This window comes from Exophiala spinifera, assembly GCF_000836115.1.
Source record: "Exophiala spinifera strain CBS 89968 unplaced genomic scaffold supercont1.7, whole genome shotgun sequence".
Lineage (NCBI taxonomy): Eukaryota > Fungi > Ascomycota > Eurotiomycetes > Chaetothyriales > Herpotrichiellaceae > Exophiala > Exophiala spinifera.
Window position 1 is genome coordinate 2112136 of NW_015622519.1, and position 18367 is coordinate 2130502.

The window sequence follows — 18367 nt, forward strand, 5'->3', positions numbered from 1 at the left end:
TGACCAGTATAATATTGTAGCCGTGTTGTACGCGGAGTAGACACAACCATCGGCATCAGCTGAACATGCGGATCAGCCCAAGGCCGAGCTTCCTGTTGACAACTAAGGTTAAGGCAGAGGGTGATATGAGATGCAATGATGGGAAGAATCAAAGGCAGCCAGGCTTCCAATCTCTCACCCGATTGAATGATAGAGCCTGGGAAAATAGAAGGAAGAACATTGGAACCCGAAAACAATGTTCTGCGGGATCGACACATGTACCATAAGGAATAAGACGGTATCCGAGGGATTCCAGATCCATCAGGGCTTGTTCAAGGACGAGCATATTGGTTGGTTGAGCCGCAGTTGGGACTACAAGGGTGACGAAGGTTCGCACGCATTCGACAAGAATCAATTAAACGCAATCTATGATGACATGGTTGATGACTCGGAATCTCTATATACCGAGTCCGACTAGTGCCAAGACTTACATAATCAATACGAGTACGAGAAGACGACGAGCGAGCGGAAGCGCGGGCAATTGGAATCGACAGAGCAATGCAGATCGAGGGTTGAGGTGATGATATTTCTGAGTAGTGATGATTATCGCACAGCCACCCCATTTCCGGTGCTCCCTTGCACAGACCCTCCCTCGTGACAATGCTATACAAAGGGACAATAGCCTTGATCTTGTGGCCATAGCTGAGCTGCACAGTTTTCAAACATGCCGTCCATCATATCCGTGTTCATGAGAAGGTCATCAAATCGGTAGTCAAGGCTCATGCTAGTGTCCTGACCAGTGTCGAAGAAAGTCATGTCGGTCTCGTTGACCGAGCACTCATGGCTGGGGGCCGCGTTCGCCTGTAGAATATTATAGGAGGTCTGAAGGGCTTCCAGTCCTTTTCGTCCCAGCCTTAAACTCAGTTCTGTCGGGTTGTCTGACGGCTGGATTTGAGCCTGAATCATATTGAGCATCAGGTGCATCTTCACATTCGTCTCACCCAGCCGTAGACGGTCGACTGCTAGCTCGATCGCCTTGTCAAGGGCATTGATTAACCATTGCCGATGCGGCTGGGCATTCTTGATACCCTCCTCTTGGAACTCCTGCACAACTTCAATACCCAATGCAAAGAACATATAGAGGATGCCTCCTTTCAAGAAGCCTCCGCCGCTCCGTAAAATTTGGGAGAAGTCTTCATCTAAATCGGACGAAAGGAAAGCCATGACACAATCGAGACAGGTTTTCTTGGAAAAGTAGAACAATGGATTTGTGTTTGCCTTGTTAGCAAAAAGCCGATGTAGGGGCAGTAAAAATCGTCGGAGGAGAAGGTCGTTCATGTTCTGACTGAATGGGGCTGATTTGAGTTTACTTGTGTAGGCAAGGCTGACCTGGCACGCGTTGCTGATATCTGCACTTAGAGCAAGCACTTCATCGTAAAGTAACTTTGATCCTAGACCGTTCATGCACCGCACCGCCTTCATTCTCGAACGACAAGAGTCAAGCAGGACGAGCTGCGCAGAAGTCGCTGTCACCTGGCTTCTGGGATGTTGTGGTAAGACTTTTGTGTGTTCATTTATTTCCTCATCGTCGATGTTGGCCGGCGCTGTAGTGTCAAAGTCTTCGAACGTAATCAGCGGCGGCATCCCTGAGTCGAGGGATGACTGGACGATGTATTCCAGAATTGTTGCCCATAGTCTTCTTCGAATCTCGGCCTGCAAGATGCACATTTTTGGGAAGTTGTCCGGGTCCCGGTGGAGGCCCATCTGCATTGCCGTCCGCAACAAAGTCCCCATTGACACCCATATTAGATCTCCTGCAACGCACAAGATTTGTCGTGCCAATATTAACAGGCAATGTACCTGCAGGCCACTGATGCTGAATCTGTCCTTCTCAAGAGGCCCAGCCAGCCAGTTTTGGGCAGCGTATATCCAGTGAGAAGCCATAGATCGAATTTCTGCACTCGCACTCCGTTTGTGGGAGATACTTGAACCTATTGCGATGACTAATTGTACCTTTAGCTTCAAGTCTGCAGGAGCTGCTGATGGATTTGTCCAATATTGATCATATTCGGCCAAGAACGAAGGAACGTGAAGTATGCGGAAAGAGGTCTCAAATTTGGACAAGTATAGATTCGCCATCAGGTCCGAGGTGTCACGAGGAAGCCTTGCTAGATTAGTGAGTTCGGGGCACGAGAAGCATCGACTCGGCCGGGCCACTTTCGAACTCCTGGCAAGGACTTTGCATTTCTGCAGCATGGCCCGCATCTCAGATTTAAGAGCCTTAACCTCTTCATTGTCGCTCTTCTCCTCGACATGACTCTCTGTTAGAAATAATCGAAGTGTGGTCCATTTAAACTAGTCTTGTCAGTGTTCTGGGTTATCAACTGAGAAGAGACGTCCATACCTCGCAGACTGTTGATGTCCAGTGACTTCGGCCGTACACTCTAGTTTTGTTGAGTAGTGCCCGCCCATCTTTAAGCCTTTGGAGTGGTGGCGTTGAGTGGAAAGCCTCCAATTGCTCGAGATGAGAAGTAGAAAACAGATTCTCAAGCGTCTGCAAGCGACGGACGAGATCATCTCGTGTCCTGTCTTCGAGTGGCGCGGCCGAGATTGGAGTTTCAACATGGCTGGCAGGTCTGGGAGGCCCCGAGACTTGATCCGTTGCGGCATCACTCGCGGAAAGAGGGCTAGGATATGAACCCCGGATCGGTCTCGGTGAAATACTTCGCTTTTCGGATGTAGCGCCGCGTGGTGGAAGATTTGGGGTGTAGGTACATTCTGTCGGCTTTCTGGCGGAGGTGCAATGGTTGCAAGGATACTTTCTATTGCATTTGATCTTCCGCCGCCGACATTCAACACAGCTATGCGCGGGTCTTCGACGTCGCTGAGGCAGTGGCTTCACAATCGTGCCAACTCCGCCTGTTGAGGAAATCATCACTCGCCTGTGGTCGCGTAACAGCAGCGACTCAAGGCCCAAGCTATCTTACAGCATCACCATAGGATACGAGAACAAGAGTGAGAAAATCTGAAAGGTCGGCCTCGACAGAAACTTGTGTACTGCATCTCTCTCGTAGGGCGTAGTCGATACTCGTGGCGCTGCGTCGAGTCATCTCAAGTTATCATTATCTCCGCTCTGGCCAATCTTAGAAGATTTTATGACCGAGTTTTGCATCTGTGCAGATTAAAGCCCGAAAGCCGAGTTTTCCGTGAGTGGATATCAAGGTCCACATTCGTACTCGTATTCCTCGGCAGGAGACGGTTATGAAACTTATGATCAGGGCGACTTCGGAATATGTAACGCAGACGATGAACGAGAAAGAAAGAAGCAGCTTCGAGCTTGAAGACATTACCGTGGTGTTGTAGGTCAGTGGCGGTGCGCATGACGTTCATTTTATAATTCATTCATGCAAAACGACTAGGTCGTTGCACATTCAATGTCGGGCGCTCTGTACGCTGAGCTCCTGCGCTACATGCCATATGCCAACAAAGAGCTCTGCTACGAGCGAGGCTGGCATTTACAATTCGGATAATATTCTTGGTTGGATCCCAGTAGCCGTTGGGTTCCGAAGACAAAAATGGATATTCGACTGAGCTTCTCCTCTCACTTCTGCCCAGGTCATCGTCCGCTGAGAATGTTTCTGCCAAGATCACGGATGATGAACAACATGACTCTAGGCGCTTCAAAACACAGACGGGCTAAATCATGTCCAACAAGTCAAATGTACAGCCCATTGATGACGTCATTCCCACCAGGGAGAGAGGTTCCTGCTTTTATATCGCTTTGCTGCGTGGAGGAAGGGAGTGAAGGATATTTCACTCTCAGTAGCACATTCTGTAGTGCTGGAACAACTCCAGATCCAAACCGCGGGCTTTTTCTTCCGTTCGTGGCGCTGCATGACGAGATGATCCCATAGTTTGTTTATCCTCGTCACTTCGTATTCGTTCAGACTCGAGACAAAAGGTTTGGGCGTACAGGTGAGGCCGCACGTCGAAAGGTTCTCAGGTCGGTCGTCACCTATGTCGGGTTCTTGGAACGGAACTTTGTTCTTTTTAACTTGATTGTAGCTTCCAAAAGTCCAGATCAGCGCAATGGATTCCAACAGCTGACCAGATTGGCTTAAGGGGTCTGCAAGGAAAGATAGAATGCTCGAAATATATGAATTGAGCAGGTATGCTAGTAACATATGCATGTACGGCAGGATGTTTCGATCTCCAACCTTGTCGGCGACAATGGAGCGAGTAGTAGACCAGCCAGGCAGTATGTGAGAGGTAACTTCATCCGTGGACATACTCGTATGGTGTGTTTGGGCGGTACCCGGTAGAGTAGCTTGCCTGAAGTCCTCTAAGTTGATGGTATTGTGCTTCCTGAACCTCGGGTGAGATACATTCTCCATCATAGTATTCAGTTCCGTGATCACCTCACACCGTTTTGATGTTGGGGTCTGAAGTTTGTTGCTGTAAACTCGAGAGCCTTTCGAACGCAAATTCTCTTCAGAGCCAAAATCGGGTATGCTGGCGATTAAGCCGGGATCTGGTCCCCAGACCTTCCAAGATTTGATAACATGAACGTCGGAATTGAGGACAAGGCTTTCGATTAGAAGCATCATACTATCTGAAGTCAATGGTTTGTCGAACTTGGTGTATGCAGCGGTGGATTTTTGTATGTAGCTTTGGGATGCTGGGGATAGTGCTTGGAATGAGGTGCTAGCCAAGAGCGTGGTCAGGTCTCGAGTGTTGACACACGGGAAAGTACTCGGTAGTGTCTTGAAGTTATAAAATAATTGTTTCTCATGTTTGTCGAGAAACGAAGAGAACAAAAGCATGATCGAATCCCGGGCATTCACAAATGGGATATCGCTAATGAGAGCCTTGGAGTAGTAGAAGAGCTGTCGGACAATATTCGGTCTCGCCAGTACAGCTAAGTGGTGCTGTATACGACCAGTTGTTGGTGAGTGATCAGCAGCGCGATTGTACCACATTCTGGCGGTATTGGACCAACGCTCTCGATCTCGTATATCCGCTTCCTCAATGGCCATTCTGTAGCGCGCGAGGTCTCCAAGGCATTCTATCCATGTCTCATGGAAAGCAGGAACCGACTCCATCAATAGACCCATCATTTGATAAGCAAGATATACAAAGCTCAGCATATGCTCTAGGGAGGGTGGAAGACGAGGGCGAAGGAGCTCCAAAAAAGAATGGATCCCGTGTCTCCACATTCTGGCGGGCATCGCATATTTCGTAGGCAACCTTCGCAAGGCTAGTGATGCTGTTGGATGTTGACTCGCTAGAAAAAAGTCATGATGCTCATGAAGCAGCGTCCGATGCAAAGCTATCAAAGCTTGCCATTGTTCATCCGACAGCTTGTTAGTGGTCTGACTCTGCTGTTGGCATATCTCGACACATTTCTTTTCGACCATAACAAGTCCAGCATAAATGCCCTTGACCTCATTAACCAGTTGTTCCTGAGATATGGGTCGGGTCTCTGGCTCGGGAAGCAGCGTGGCATCGTCCTCCAGGAAAGCAGAGTAAGAAAGGCAGCTGAAGTTACCCACCTTCGGCGGCGAACGTGGGACGATGGGAGATGCGATCGCGTGAGATGAGGAGGCGACTCGCTTGGATCGACTGTATGAGTAGTTAGAGGGTGGGGATTCATCGGGCTTTGCAGGGCCACAAGGCAAAGTCAATCCATATCCCTTGTGACTCGGGAACTGTTCATTTGCATTAAGACGCTCTGAGCAGGAAAGAACAGCTTTTGGATCGTTTCTCGTAACGCAAGGGGACAGAGTATTCCGACTACTGTCACCGCGGGCATCAGCATGAGAACATCGCCCGGTGAAATCGTCCACCGGAGCAAAATTATGCTGAGGCATGCCGCGATGGACCCAAGATTGACTATCAATGTCCTGATGTTATCAGTATCAGGGCATTGCCGCTTTGGATGACTTACAATCTCCAGCCTACGTGGCTCGAAAGAGCCAGCCCTGAGAATGCTGTTGTCAGGAGTGTCCATATTCCAATCAGGCTTCTTGTTTGTCAGTCCCGAAGGTCAATGTCGAGAGTGGATCAGACTATTTACCTGATGGATAGTGGACTGGTGGGTGCTTTCTTCGCTAGCCAAGTAACGATCTCCAGCCATGCCGTCAGTATCATTCCGCCCAAAAGTACGCCGTGCCATGTTTGCCTGGGGACCATGATTAGGTTCCATCTCTCTCTTTCCACCTGGGCCTCTACGTCGTTGTCGTTTCTAGGCGCAGTATCTCGGGGGGGATCAGCTGTGATATCGACCATGACCAAAGCCGGATCAGAGGAGGGCGAGCCAGTCGTAGTGCACTGCAGAAATCATACAAGCATTGCGGGACCTTGAGATGAGTGGAAAGCTTCGCAGTCGAACCCAGAAGTTGGCGGTCTGAAGGCGACGGTCACTTTGCACGAATCCAAGTTGGCCTTTATGTATGTACGCAGGCAGACGCCAAGTCTTCGTCCTCTTTAAGTATTTCTTGCCTCTATCATCTGAGACGCAGTTGCTCCCAAGCGGCACTGTTGTTGGCATAGCACAACCTTCGAAATCACGCTCGGCTTTCCTATGCTTGGACGTGGACATTGAATTCTACGCGGCCTGATCGTCGATTCATACGTTTTGTCTGTCGGACATATGCCCAGCGTTCGATAAACCCCACCCTCGAAACCACACGGCAATGCAAGAGAAGATACATCCTTTGGCAAGCAGCGAGCTGATACAAACGAAACATGACGGGCGAGGTTCGAGGTCAAGCATACGAGCCCGGTGGGGTATCCTGTTATTACTATGGGCGACGGAGCTTGTCATGATACTTTCATATTCCAGCTGCGAGCTAGAGCCTCCCAGTCCATGGCTGCGTTCAGTCGCTATGGCAGCATCTGTAAGTCCACCAAGAAGATGCCTCTTGAAACACTTCATTTGGCAGTATCGGCTGACGCGAACATCTACGAAGGGTTTGCAAATACCGTTGATCACCCTCATTGTGTCAATGACCGCATTTGTCTCAATAATCATTTGGCTTGTCATATCTCAAGACTTGAAGTTGGCTTTTGGAGGTATCGCATTGGTCGGCACCGTGCTTTGGATTATGTATCTTCCTGTGACGTTAGGGGAGCTGTTCCTGGTTGTTCTTCCTCTCATGTACACCGTGGGCATAACAGTGGACACTCTCTGGGAGTTGCAAGGCTCGCACAACCAGCACAGCACCGGAAATACCAACTGACGCAGAGCGATGGGGACATTTTAGTCTTTCTCAGTACATGATGACCGTGCTGGATATGCTTATGCTACGGCTCCTTCTTGGAAGACGGCAGCTGTACGCTCTTCCTTTCATCAGTCTGGACGGTGCTTTCATCAGAGTCATCTTTGCCCAGCGCTTTGTCGTGGAAAGTGGCAGAGCTGTGTGCGTGGAGCAAAGAGCCTTGTCACAACCTAAAGTTCGACTCCAAGACGAGCCTGACGACATGAAACTCGAAGGCGAGACCTTCCATCAATTCGGGTGTATGGAGTATAGCACCTCTAACTCCAGTGTTGCATTCTTCCTAGACACGGAAGATGAGCACACAAGAACGTTCGACGAGCAATCCATTCGCCGCAAGTCGGCTAAGAGGCAGAGGCAGCAACTCAATGCGCCGAGTTTCCATCTTTCCCGGCATCACCATTACCCTTTCGTTCATGGGATTCGACTTCCCATCCTCCGCCCGTGAACGCAAGGAGTTTCCGGCTTCAGTATGATTGCTAAAGTAATGCGCTGTCCTTTGCAGTGACGTTGGAGAATACTTGTATGAGGCTAGAGGCAAGTCACTAGCAATGGTTGTGGCCTTGCGAGGGCTCTAGCGCATGGGTCAGAGCTTATCGAAGTGGACCATGAAGGTCCTGAGAAAGCGCGAAAGTAAGTTGGAAGCGAGCGTGCAAGTGACCGGGATGGCAGGCGATATCCCTATAGCCTTTGCAAATGAGAACCACATCTTGATATCCATACTCGCACATGCGTGTCTAGGAAGAGACATCCACCTCGTGTGCGCATTTCTGGACAAGGCAGCTAGAGCACAGAAGGTTGAAAACTCGGGACCAGCTTCGGCATTCGTACATCTTCTTGAATAGGGTTGTTGAACGTTGTGCGTAATACATCGTCTGCCTATCCAAGATGTCAAGACGTATCTCGTAGCATCGTAGCATCGTTTCGGCTTCATCCTTTTGCCTTGCCAGCAGGCTTCTTGGTGAAAAAGTCTGACATTTTCTTCATCCCGGTGACATTAACCTTTTTCAAGTCCCAAACTCCCCTTGACTCGCCCATCTTTCTCTTCTTTTCCTCTTCATCCTGTTTTCTTTTCTTCTCTGCTCTCATGTCCGCTGCTTCGTCGTCATCGAGACCGCGTTTTCGACTGAAGTCACCCAGTGACCTTGACGCTAGTGCATCTGCTCGTAGAGCAGCTAGCGATTTCATGTGCTCTTCAAGAGGCTTAAAATCGACAGGAGAGTCCTTGCAAGCGAACTTGGCTTTTAGTCGATGAGCAATAGCTTCAGGAATGTAAGACGCGAGGATAAAGTCAAGAACAACGCGTTGCTTGCGCAAATCAAGCAAAGTCTGCGGCACTGCAGCCGAGACCTCAGTAATGCTCGAAGTAGACATAGATACTTCAGAAAACACAGCGGAAGGAGCAGTGCTTGCCGTAGTCGACTGTGAGTCCAGGTTGTCAGAGACGGATTCAGTGTCGTCCAAGGAAATTGATTCTGACTTGGTCGAGGTCTGCGTGTTTTCTCTTTTGACACTCAGCACAGGAGTCTCGAGAGCTCGGGCAACAAATTTCTCCTCCAAACTAGCAGGGAGGCGGTGTTCGATCGCACTTTTCACCTTCTCCATCACCATACCCAGTGTCTTGTCTTCGTTAGGTCTGTACATCTGCTCATCGCCGGCTTCAATTGTGTCACAGAATCTTGCCATGGCTTCTTGAACGTGATCTCGCCCATTTTCGAGAATATAGCGTAGGTGTCTGTCATCTTCGATATGCTGTTCGAATATGTCGTCCGCTGGCTGAAAAAGATGCTTACCAGTAGGGGGCTTCGAGGGAATGACGAGGGGTATCAACAGGAAAGCCAAGTCGAAAGGGGTCGCCACAAATATCTCTGCACTCTTGCTGATACTTCCATCTCTTCTTGGGTCTGTGGGGTCCTCATCTACTACATCGTCCTCGCCCTTCGAGGTGGTTGCTGAGGGCGGAGCATGGACGAAGAGGCTTCGGGGGTCTGATCGCGGAGTATCGACTTTGGTGAATTGGAACAGTCCTCTCTTGGGACAGAAAAGAAACCTCTCTACGTTGCCGTTGCGCGGATGACGGAGGAGAACAAAACGTGCGCGTTCTGATACATCGTTGGGAAGAACAAAGTGTCTCAATGATTCTTCTGGCTGGCCGGCCACATCGGTGTTGCCCTTGCCAACTGACTTCTTGACCGGACTGCTAGTCGCGGAGCGGGTGACAACCATTCTGGCTGCTACCCTCTGTCTGGTATCAAAATTTCCCTCAATGCTGTGTAGGAACCTTACGACATGCGTACTCATGCCATCCTACAAAGCCGTAAACCGGCCGGAAAGTAAAACGCGCGACGCGTTCGATATAGCGCGCGTCCATTCGGTAAGCCTGCCTAATCGGGGAGCCGGCGCATAACCAGGACTCTAGGACGAGGGCCAGAGAAGATCTGACTTCGGAGTATATTATCCCACTTCCCGTGAGTCCAATATTCATCTCGACTGTGCAGGTGGGCATCACTGATGACTGAGTGAGAGTATGAGTGCCTCGAGTCTGTGATTGTCTCACTTTGCTCGGTGATATAAACCGCGTTCGTCCGTCGCGTCTCCTACAGCCAATCGGAGGCCGTGTTACTCCGCAGAACCGCAGGAATCACATTTGATTTTGTGTTTGTTTCAAGGATCAGACCAGCCAAGTCTAACGACGACCTGGTGCTGCGAAATCACCCATGAACTACGACATTGTCTCGCCGAGGACGCAGATACCAAATAGCAACCCCCACGACCAAATGCGCCGGCGCGTTCCTCCAAGACCAGTTCTCTCGGTGTACTTGAGTGACCATGTCGCATGATGCCTCATGGCCTCCCGTCTCACCTCATGCCGCACTCCTCAGCTCCCCCAGCGGGCGCAAAAAGTACGAAGCACATCGAAATGGCCAGTCGCCCATAAAGCGATCTGGAACGGCATCCAGCTTGGTTGATAGACTACGGGCCGTTCGTAGCGGCCACGATCGGTCGTCCCAACGAGAGGACATGGAAGATGATGCCGAGGAAGACGAGGAGACACTGCAACTCAAGCTTGCAGCCATTGAGGCCAAGCTGAAGTTGAAAAGACTGCAGCAAACAAAAGCAAGAGCAGGAGATCCCGGTAATTCCTCACGACCAAGTTCATCGCAAGGTGTCGGTTCTACAACTTCAAACGCATTGTCATCATTTCAGGGCCCCATATCGCGCTCCGCGCAAGTCGAAGTGCAAAAGTCACCCACCAGACGGCCACAGCCATCTTCACAGCCCAAGTCTCCTTCCCGAGTACTTCTTGGAATTGATAAAGGGGTGCGGGGGGCAGATGTATCTCTTCGTCGTGCAAATACCACAGCTGGAGTCAGTCACAAGACAGAAGTTTCAGGTCGAATCGAGAGGTCGTCGTCTCGCTCATCGGCATTCTCAGCTCGATTGGCAGCTTCCACCGAAAACAGAAAGACATTCAGTGAGCGCATGGCCGAAGCCCGCGAGCGCGAGACATCGCACGAGCAACGTCGCAACCGCCAACGCAGCAAAGTCTTTGACATCGACGAGAACGAAATCGAAAAACATCGCGCACTGGCTCAAGACTCTACCTCTGCACTTGCACAACCCCGCGCTCACTCCCGTCCTCAGCAACCTGAATACAGCCGAAGCGACATCATAAACGCCAGCGACGAACGACAGCTTAAGAAGAGCCGTACTCTGCCCGATCTCCGACAGACCTCTTCCCCACAACTCCCGGGTGCTACCGACGACGTTCATCCGCAAGGCGACGCCTCACTCTTTGAAGGCTTCTCCGGCTTACATCTCACATCACGTATCCTCCCACACTCATTCCTCAGACGTACACTGCCCACTGACCGCTTCACAATCCTCCGCATCCCGGACCTGCTCAAGACGGTCAAATCTCCGTCCTTCGACCTCCCTGAGACGGTAGTCGATTACGCCATCTTCGGCATCATTGCGTCCAAGTCCTCGCCAATGGACCAGAAAGCGCCGCAGCCCGACTCGACCACCGTCGGCGAAAGTGACTGGCACCGACAATGGGACGACGGCAGCCAAAACTCCCGACGCTTCATGGCCCTCACCCTCACGGACCTCAAATGGACAGTGGATCTGTACTTGTTCGGCACCGCGCTTCCGCGCTACCACCGTCTCAGCCCAGGCACGCTTGTCGCGATCCTGAACCCAGGAATCATGCCGCCGAAACGAGGCAAGACCGACACGGGCGCATTCAGTCTCAACCTGAGCAGCAACGACGACGTCGTTCTCGAAATCGGCCAGGCCCGCGATCTGGGACACTGCAAAATTCTCAGGAAGGACGGCAAGGAATGCGGCGCGTGGCTCGACGGCTCCAAGACCGAAATCTGCGAGTGGCATCTCAATGCGCAGCTTGACAAGACGCGCGCGAAGCGCATGGGCGTGAACACGGGCACGAATGGCTTCGGCGGGGGTGGGGGCGGGAATCGCGGTGGTAGTGTCGCGAAGGGGAAAAACGGATTACAGCCGCCTAAAGACGGGCACCGCTTCGACCGGTTCACAGGAAGTCACTTCTACATTACGGGCGGCGGCGGCCGTGCCGTTTCTGGTGGCACCGGCGGCCCCTCGATCCCGGAAGGGAACTTGTCTCGCGACCGAGGAGAGCGGGTCCGCAAACACCTCGCCGCACAGGTCAAGGAGAGAGAAATCGCAGAGAAACTGGGTAGTGCGGGCCACGGGGCCGGGTTCGGCGCCGGGAGCGCGGGGGCGCAGTATCTCAAGATCAGAGCAACTAAAAAGCCAGACAACGACGGTACAGCAGATACGAAACGAGATCGGAAGCAAGGACGCCCACCTTACCCTCGGACCCGGGAGGATACACCGCCCGAGTCAGCACCGGGGGTTTCCCGGCGCTCTTCGAATCTCGTCATGTCGGATCTGCCCTCGAGCGCGCTGGTGAATGGCCGCAAACGAACGGCCGCTGACGTGCGGTTGTCGCCGGTCAAGAAGACGCGTTTCGTGACGGACAAGGGGATCCGCGAGGCAGGGAGGGAGAGTCTAGGCGTTGCCACTCCGTCTGGAGGGGATGATGGTGAGAGCGAGGACGACTTGGAGATTGTCTGACTCTCGACACGTCGACAAAAAAAAGCTACGGATTCAGACGACGGAGTTCAGGATACGGGTTCAGGGATCACACCAGATATGGGCCAAGGATACATGTGGATAGCATGGATATGAGTACGAAGGTTATGACCCCCCAATTCATTCTTTTTGGTAGCATGTGGATTTGATCCTTAGACTTGGTTGCTTCAGCAAGCTAGCTGTCAATCAACCCTCAATTGTTGCACAATTCTTCTTTGTTATCATTCCTTTTCGCTCACCAATCTCTGCTGGTTTCACGTTGCCGGATAACTCTTGATGCCTTTGAGCCTAATCGACAACTCCGTAGCCAACATCGCTCCCCAAAGTCCAAAAGAAGACCCAAGATACAGTGCAATTCAGTTCATCTCATGCAACGACTTAAACACCTGAGCTGGCAGCACCAGTGTCCACTGGTCAATTAATCAGCCACGGTTTATTTTTCGTGGTACAGAATAGTCCTTACCTGGGCTCTTCAATGTCTTGAGGCGTGCTAGTGTATGCATGGTCCGCTGCAAGCTCTCCAGCTTTTTCTCCAAATCCTCACGTTCGGCAGCAATCTCCTGAGATTCACCAGCAATAGCTGTGACGACCTCGTCCTTAAGACCGAAGACGATCTCTGGACTGAAGATCTCAGGTAGCGGTTGAAGAAGGCAATCTTCGACTGCGTACATGCCGAATGAGTCGACAATGGACTTGAGTGCGACCTAAGAGTATGAACGGGTGTCAGAAGGAATTCGTCTTGCATGTCAGATGGTCTGTTGCGAAATTCAAAATCAGGCACGAACCTTGTAATAAGCCTGCATGGCATTCAGAGCCTCGATTGAGGCAAACTTCTCCATATCCAGTTCTGACTCCACGACAAGGGTTTTGACAAGGTTTTTCAATGAAAAACTGGGCTGAATAATCTGCTCATCAGTAACAGAGGCACGCAAGCCAAAGAAAGACCTAAGCTTAGCCATAACGCTCGCGCTCGTTTGTTTCTGTCGTTTCTTTTGCAGGTTTTCGGTGAAATAGTGATTGAACGTCAAAGGATGACCTCTGACATGGGGTCTCAAGACTTCTTCGACCTTGGAGTACAACTTGTCGCAGATGGGATCCATATTGGGTAGGATGATATGGCGTAGGATTCCTTCTTTGGTGACGCTGTCAGCGCTTCGATCCAGTACGAGGTCGACAGTTGTTCGAACTGAATTGACTAGCTCCTCTGCGGTATCTCCAACGATAGATGACCATGGTTTTGCCTGCTCATAGAAAAGATCGCCTACAATGGAGGGGTTGAAGAGACCTGGCAATTCCAGTCCGCGATTTCGACGCATTCTCTCTGTAACTTGCTCAAGATACTTATCCCGAGATATGACCTTGAAGCTGCTTCCACGGAACTGGGCAGCGATCTTTTCGTCAACAATCTGAACATCCTGGCCCTCTTTCGTCATCTTCTCCGCAAATGCCGCCATTTTGTACTGAATCACGGCACGAAGACGTTTGTTATATCCTTCGGAAGTCTCCGAAGACCCAAAGAATGCGTCGAAATACGAACCACCGACTGCACTCCTCATCAAGTCGACAAAAGTATGACTTGCTTTCAAGAGATACAGACGTTGTTCACCCAGTGTACCTCGAGGTTCACCGAGCTGAGCCAAACGATCTTTACAATTCTGAAGCTCGCTCCCAACGTCTTGAACGAGTCCTGGAAGTTCTGTCAAGATCTGAGCCAACAACACGCGACTCAGACGAGGCCGGAGAGTTGCCACGCCCAACTGAGACTTCATCAAGGCCGAAGACCAAACACGTTTGTCGAAGAACTCTTCTTCCGCAGCATCTCGTTCAGCTCGTGTAGTGTGACGCGTGTCGTAATCGCGGTTCTTCAAGACATGCCAGCCTAGTTTAAACTGAATGTTTTCGTTTTTTGCGAGCTTCACGAACGCAGTTTCGCTGTCAGAGTCTGCGTGCAACAGGTCCGGCTTGGTGATAATGCCCATGGTTCTTAGACCTTGTGGGTCAATCTCGCGTGCCAGCTTCGTGATGACTTGCATTGCTAGGTCGCTCTTCGCCGAAATAACGGCCAACACGATGCTTCGCGTCTTTTTCATGTATGACTCGACAAGGGATCGAACAAGCGTGGCGTCATCATCAGATTGGGATTTGTCTCCAGCCCAAAAGATGCCCGGAAGGTCGACGAGAGTAAGATGTGGCTGAGTCGGACCGCAGAGCTCAACTCTTAGGACATCTTTTGAAAACACTTTGTTGGAGCCATTCAAGCCCATGGCCTCCTCAGCCGCAAGGACGATTTTGGCAAATTCGTCGATGGAGTTCGAGGGTGGTTTGAAGAACGAGAGTACTTTGGCGATTTCTTCTGGGCAATCTGGTGCAGGTATGATCGTGACAGTAACACTTGCCACCGGAGCTCGTCTCAGAATGAGTTCTGTTGCAAATCGAGTGCATAGGTTGTCTTTGGTAGGAAAGCGAAGCCCAGAAATTGCTTCCAATGCACTTGACTTTCCCGAACTCTGATCACCGCACACGATGATCTGGGGAAGGTCAACATATCTGCCGATTCCCAGCGAGCGCAACGTGTCAATGATGTTGAGTAGTTCTTCATGTTGAGGTGTTTGGAGTTGCACATCGGGCATGCGAAGGTCTGTGTCAGCCATATTGAGAAAACCTTCAGCACAGAAAATAAGACCAGGGGGGGGGAAGAAGGATGAAGTTAGAAATGGCAGGATTTATGGAGGACACAAAGTGGTGGTGTTGTAAGGACAGCAAACATGAGGGAGGGCAGTGAAAGTGAATGGTCTTTGAGAGGCTGGATGCTCAGGAGTGAATGAGAGGGCGGTGAACCATGGGCGAAAACAGTCACCATCAGGGCGAGTTTGATCTTCCCAAGGCGCAAATTCATGACATTCACCGTCCTTGAGGCAGATGAGATTCCGGTGATAGAGAGATGATACTTTCCACGCCGCAGCCATCTTCCTACAGCTTCATGTCTTTTATCCATGAGCAGAGCAATTCTGGGAATGTTCAGTATGTTTTAGAGCATTCCGATGTCTCAGAACTTAAGCTGGCAATGAGATGGGATGAGAGAACGCTGGAACCTTGACACACGTATCGGCTCAGAGTTTCGTGGCCGTTTGTCGAGCCTTGGCTGAGTCAGCAAGGCTGGAAGCTGCATCCACCCCGAATTGTCACTCCTGATGGATAAACAGATGCTTGATGGCAAAATCACGTTCATATCCGTACATACATGTCCATTATATCACTTTTGTATCTAATATCGATCTTGTGGGTATATTACCATTACCAATTGCCCCGTTATGTTGTACAACGTCAGCCCTTAGCAGACCGTGTTCCAAACCTTCTTGTACCATGGCCAAGCAGCTTGGACCTTTCGCTCCTCGGCTAGGATCTCAGCCAGATTCATCTCTCTTCTTCCACTCGTGATATCGATCTCACGTGTCCTTCGAAATTTGGTCCTGTACACTAGCTTGTAGCCAATGTACATGACAATCACAAGGGGAGCTGCGAGGTAGACCTCAAAGAATCCCTTGACGCGCTCAGATGCGGACATGTCAGCGTATCCAACAGGGGCAAACCCAGTCCAGAATTGTGCAATGAGAATCAAGCAGTTCATGATCAGACCAATCCAGGAGCCGTATACACCAGCTTGTGACTTGAATGCGAGGTCGTCAACAGAGTGGCCGGCGAGGTGCCAGGCTTTGCGGAAGCGAATGTGGCAGATACAAATAGTTGCCCTGAGTATCTTGTCAGCATCAATTTCACAACAAGGTACGAGAGGATCTCACCAGGTAAAGATAGCTGCCAGCCCGCTGATAGCTATCATCCAATTAAATGCCTGTGCACTAGTGTCGGGACCAGCGGCGACAATGTAGCAGAGGAAACCGAAAGCTGAGGAGACGATAATGGCAACCAGTGGCCTTCCAGAGCGATCAATGTAGCCGAGAATCTTAGGAGCCTGGCCCATATCCGCAAGAGCGGCAAGCGTTCTGCTCGAGCCGTAGACCGACGAATTGCCGACGGAGAGCACGGCAAGAAGAATGACAACGTTCATGATCGAAGGCACAGCCTGAATACCAGCGTTTCGAACCGCGATGACGAAGGGGGAGGCGTTTGCATCAGATGAGCTGCTGCCATTCAAGAGCTGAGGGTCGTCGTACGGAACCAGCACGCTCACAATCGTTAGTGAGACCATGTAGAACTGGAACTCGAATTAGCAAAGTCCCAGCAAACAAGAGGTTAAGTGGGACATACCAGTGCGATACGCCAAAACACCTGTTTGACGGCACTTGGCAGGGTACGTCGTGGGTTCTCTGTTTCAGCGGCTGCCAGACCGACGAGTTCAGTGCCTGAGAACGAAAATGCGGCGGTGACAAAAACCGAGCAAAGGCCTTTGAATCCCGCGTTGAACGCGCCCGGGTTGTGCCAGTATTGAGCCCCGATGTAACCTCGATCGCTTCCTGGAACGCCTCCAGTGTTGATGATGATGCCGAGAAGGCAAAATCCGATCACGGCAACAACCTTGATGATGGACAGGACGAATTCTACCTCGCCGTATCCGCGAACACCGAAGAAATTGATGATGATGATTGCAACAAGGAAGATCGTGACCCAAGCAGCGCTGTTGACGTCTCGGCTGCCAGACCAGAATTCGAGGGTAAGTGATGCTGCCACAATTTCCAGAGGAAGAGTCACGATCCATCTATGATTGTTAGTGGTGAGGCAACTCCAGAATCAGCAGACTCACTGCAAAGCATAATTCCATCCCATGGCGAAACCCCATGCTGGGTCAACAAATCGGCTTGCATACACCGAGAACGCACCAGCTACCGGGAAAGCCACAGCAAGCTCACCCAGCGCTTGGACGACACAGTACAACATGATTCCAATCAGTCCATAGGCAATGATTAATGAAGCAGGACCACCTGTAGCCAATGCAGATCCTGAACCGACGAAGAGACCTGTTCCAATCGACCCGCCAATGGCTATCATTTGAAGGTGTCTTCCTTTCAGGACCATTGACAGAGCCGGTTCGGCTGGTGGTTGATCCTTGAGCACATTGCCGTTGGCATCGATGGCTTGTGTCGTCATCCGAGCATTAGGGTTTCTCTTGAAGCTGTCGACGAAGCGACCCCAAGCGGTCGGGGCGCGTGGGAGTTCGATCTTGCCCTGGTAGGCATCGAAACTGTTCCTGACCAAATCGGGCGCGGGTCCTTTCTCTACGAGGTCGAGGTCGGCCATTTTTGCGTGTTATGTTATTATGCAAGGGTGAATGGGAGAAGGCACACTGATCTCGGGGACACTCGAACAGCAGGATCACAGATATTATAGAAGTCGAGTACGAGCGGAGCCTCACAGGCCCATGGGCCAAATGCGAGATGCCAGGGTGCTAAAGAAGCCATCATCTCGTGAACGGCAGTCCTTGTGCCTGTTTGATTGGAAGAGATCGGCAAGGCTGTGGAAAAATTTGCTGATAGAAATCACGCAGAAGCTTCTTGTCGCAAAAAAGCAGGGGTCCATGCTTACCGTCGGCTATTCCACATACCACTAGTGCTCATTTGCGGAGAGCAAATCCTGTAGTTTGGCGATGGCATCGTGTCATGGTGTGGCGATTCTGCGCATCAGGCCAATAGCACACCACTAATACCCATGATTGTCGGCTTGATAACGGCGGCGGCGTTCCCACATCGATGGCCTCGAGGTGGGCTGTTGGTAGCCAGACCAGCGTAAAAATGTGGTCTTTGTTGCACTCGACGCAGGAGTCGAGCACACGATGCTACCTGGCGTGAAACAACGTTTCTCATGGCTTTCTTGTTGCAGTCTTGTCGCTTTCTTTCAGTATGCACTTGGTACCACGCAGCGCCTGAAGAATTCATTCTCCTGTGGGGGGGCGAGATCTTGGCTGTCGGAATGGAAAAACTCTGATCCGAGGCCAAAAAAATCTGCCATTCATCTCTCCCTGCGGC

At 51.0% G+C, this 18367-nt stretch overlaps 6 protein-coding genes across 6 annotated transcripts; 2 read left to right on the forward strand and 4 right to left on the reverse strand.

Annotated features, from left to right (window-relative positions):
• Positions 1–642: 642 nt before the first annotated feature.
• Positions 643–6154, reverse strand: PV08_09764 (uncharacterized protein; the record flags this gene model as incomplete). Its single annotated transcript, XM_016384080.1, has 5 exons — positions 643–2334; positions 2384–2666; positions 3967–5882; positions 5927–6001; positions 6056–6154. 5 exons carry the CDS (start codon positions 6152–6154, stop codon positions 643–645), a joined length of 4065 nt encoding a protein of 1354 aa, XP_016232703.1.
• A 1106-nt stretch (positions 6155–7260) lies between these two features.
• On the forward strand, positions 7261–7704 carry PV08_09765 (uncharacterized protein; the record flags this gene model as incomplete). Its single annotated transcript, XM_016384081.1, has 1 exon — positions 7261–7704. The coding sequence occupies one exon, from the start codon at positions 7261–7263 to the stop codon at positions 7702–7704; it is 444 nt and encodes a 147-aa protein (XP_016232704.1).
• A 482-nt stretch (positions 7705–8186) lies between these two features.
• PV08_09766 (uncharacterized protein) lies at positions 8187–9482 on the reverse strand (the record flags this gene model as incomplete). The annotated part of the gene is made up of 1 exon (XM_016384082.1): positions 8187–9482. The coding sequence occupies one exon, from the start codon at positions 9480–9482 to the stop codon at positions 8187–8189; it is 1296 nt and encodes a 431-aa protein (XP_016232705.1).
• A 603-nt stretch (positions 9483–10085) lies between these two features.
• Positions 10086–12371, forward strand: PV08_09767 (uncharacterized protein; the record flags this gene model as incomplete). The annotated part of the gene is made up of 1 exon (XM_016384083.1): positions 10086–12371. One exon carries the CDS (start codon positions 10086–10088, stop codon positions 12369–12371), a length of 2286 nt encoding a protein of 761 aa, XP_016232706.1.
• Positions 12372–12811: 440 nt separating this feature from the next.
• PV08_09768 (uncharacterized protein) lies at positions 12812–15040 on the reverse strand (the record flags this gene model as incomplete). Its single annotated transcript, XM_016384084.1, has 2 exons — positions 12812–13093; positions 13175–15040. 2 exons carry the CDS (start codon positions 15038–15040, stop codon positions 12812–12814), a joined length of 2148 nt encoding a protein of 715 aa, XP_016232707.1.
• A 680-nt stretch (positions 15041–15720) lies between these two features.
• On the reverse strand, positions 15721–17642 carry PV08_09769 (uncharacterized protein; the record flags this gene model as incomplete). Its single annotated transcript, XM_016384085.1, has 4 exons — positions 15721–16138; positions 16190–16602; positions 16656–17103; positions 17149–17642. The coding sequence occupies 4 exons, from the start codon at positions 17640–17642 to the stop codon at positions 15721–15723; spliced, it is 1773 nt and encodes a 590-aa protein (XP_016232708.1).
• Positions 17643–18367: the final 725 nt, after the last annotated feature.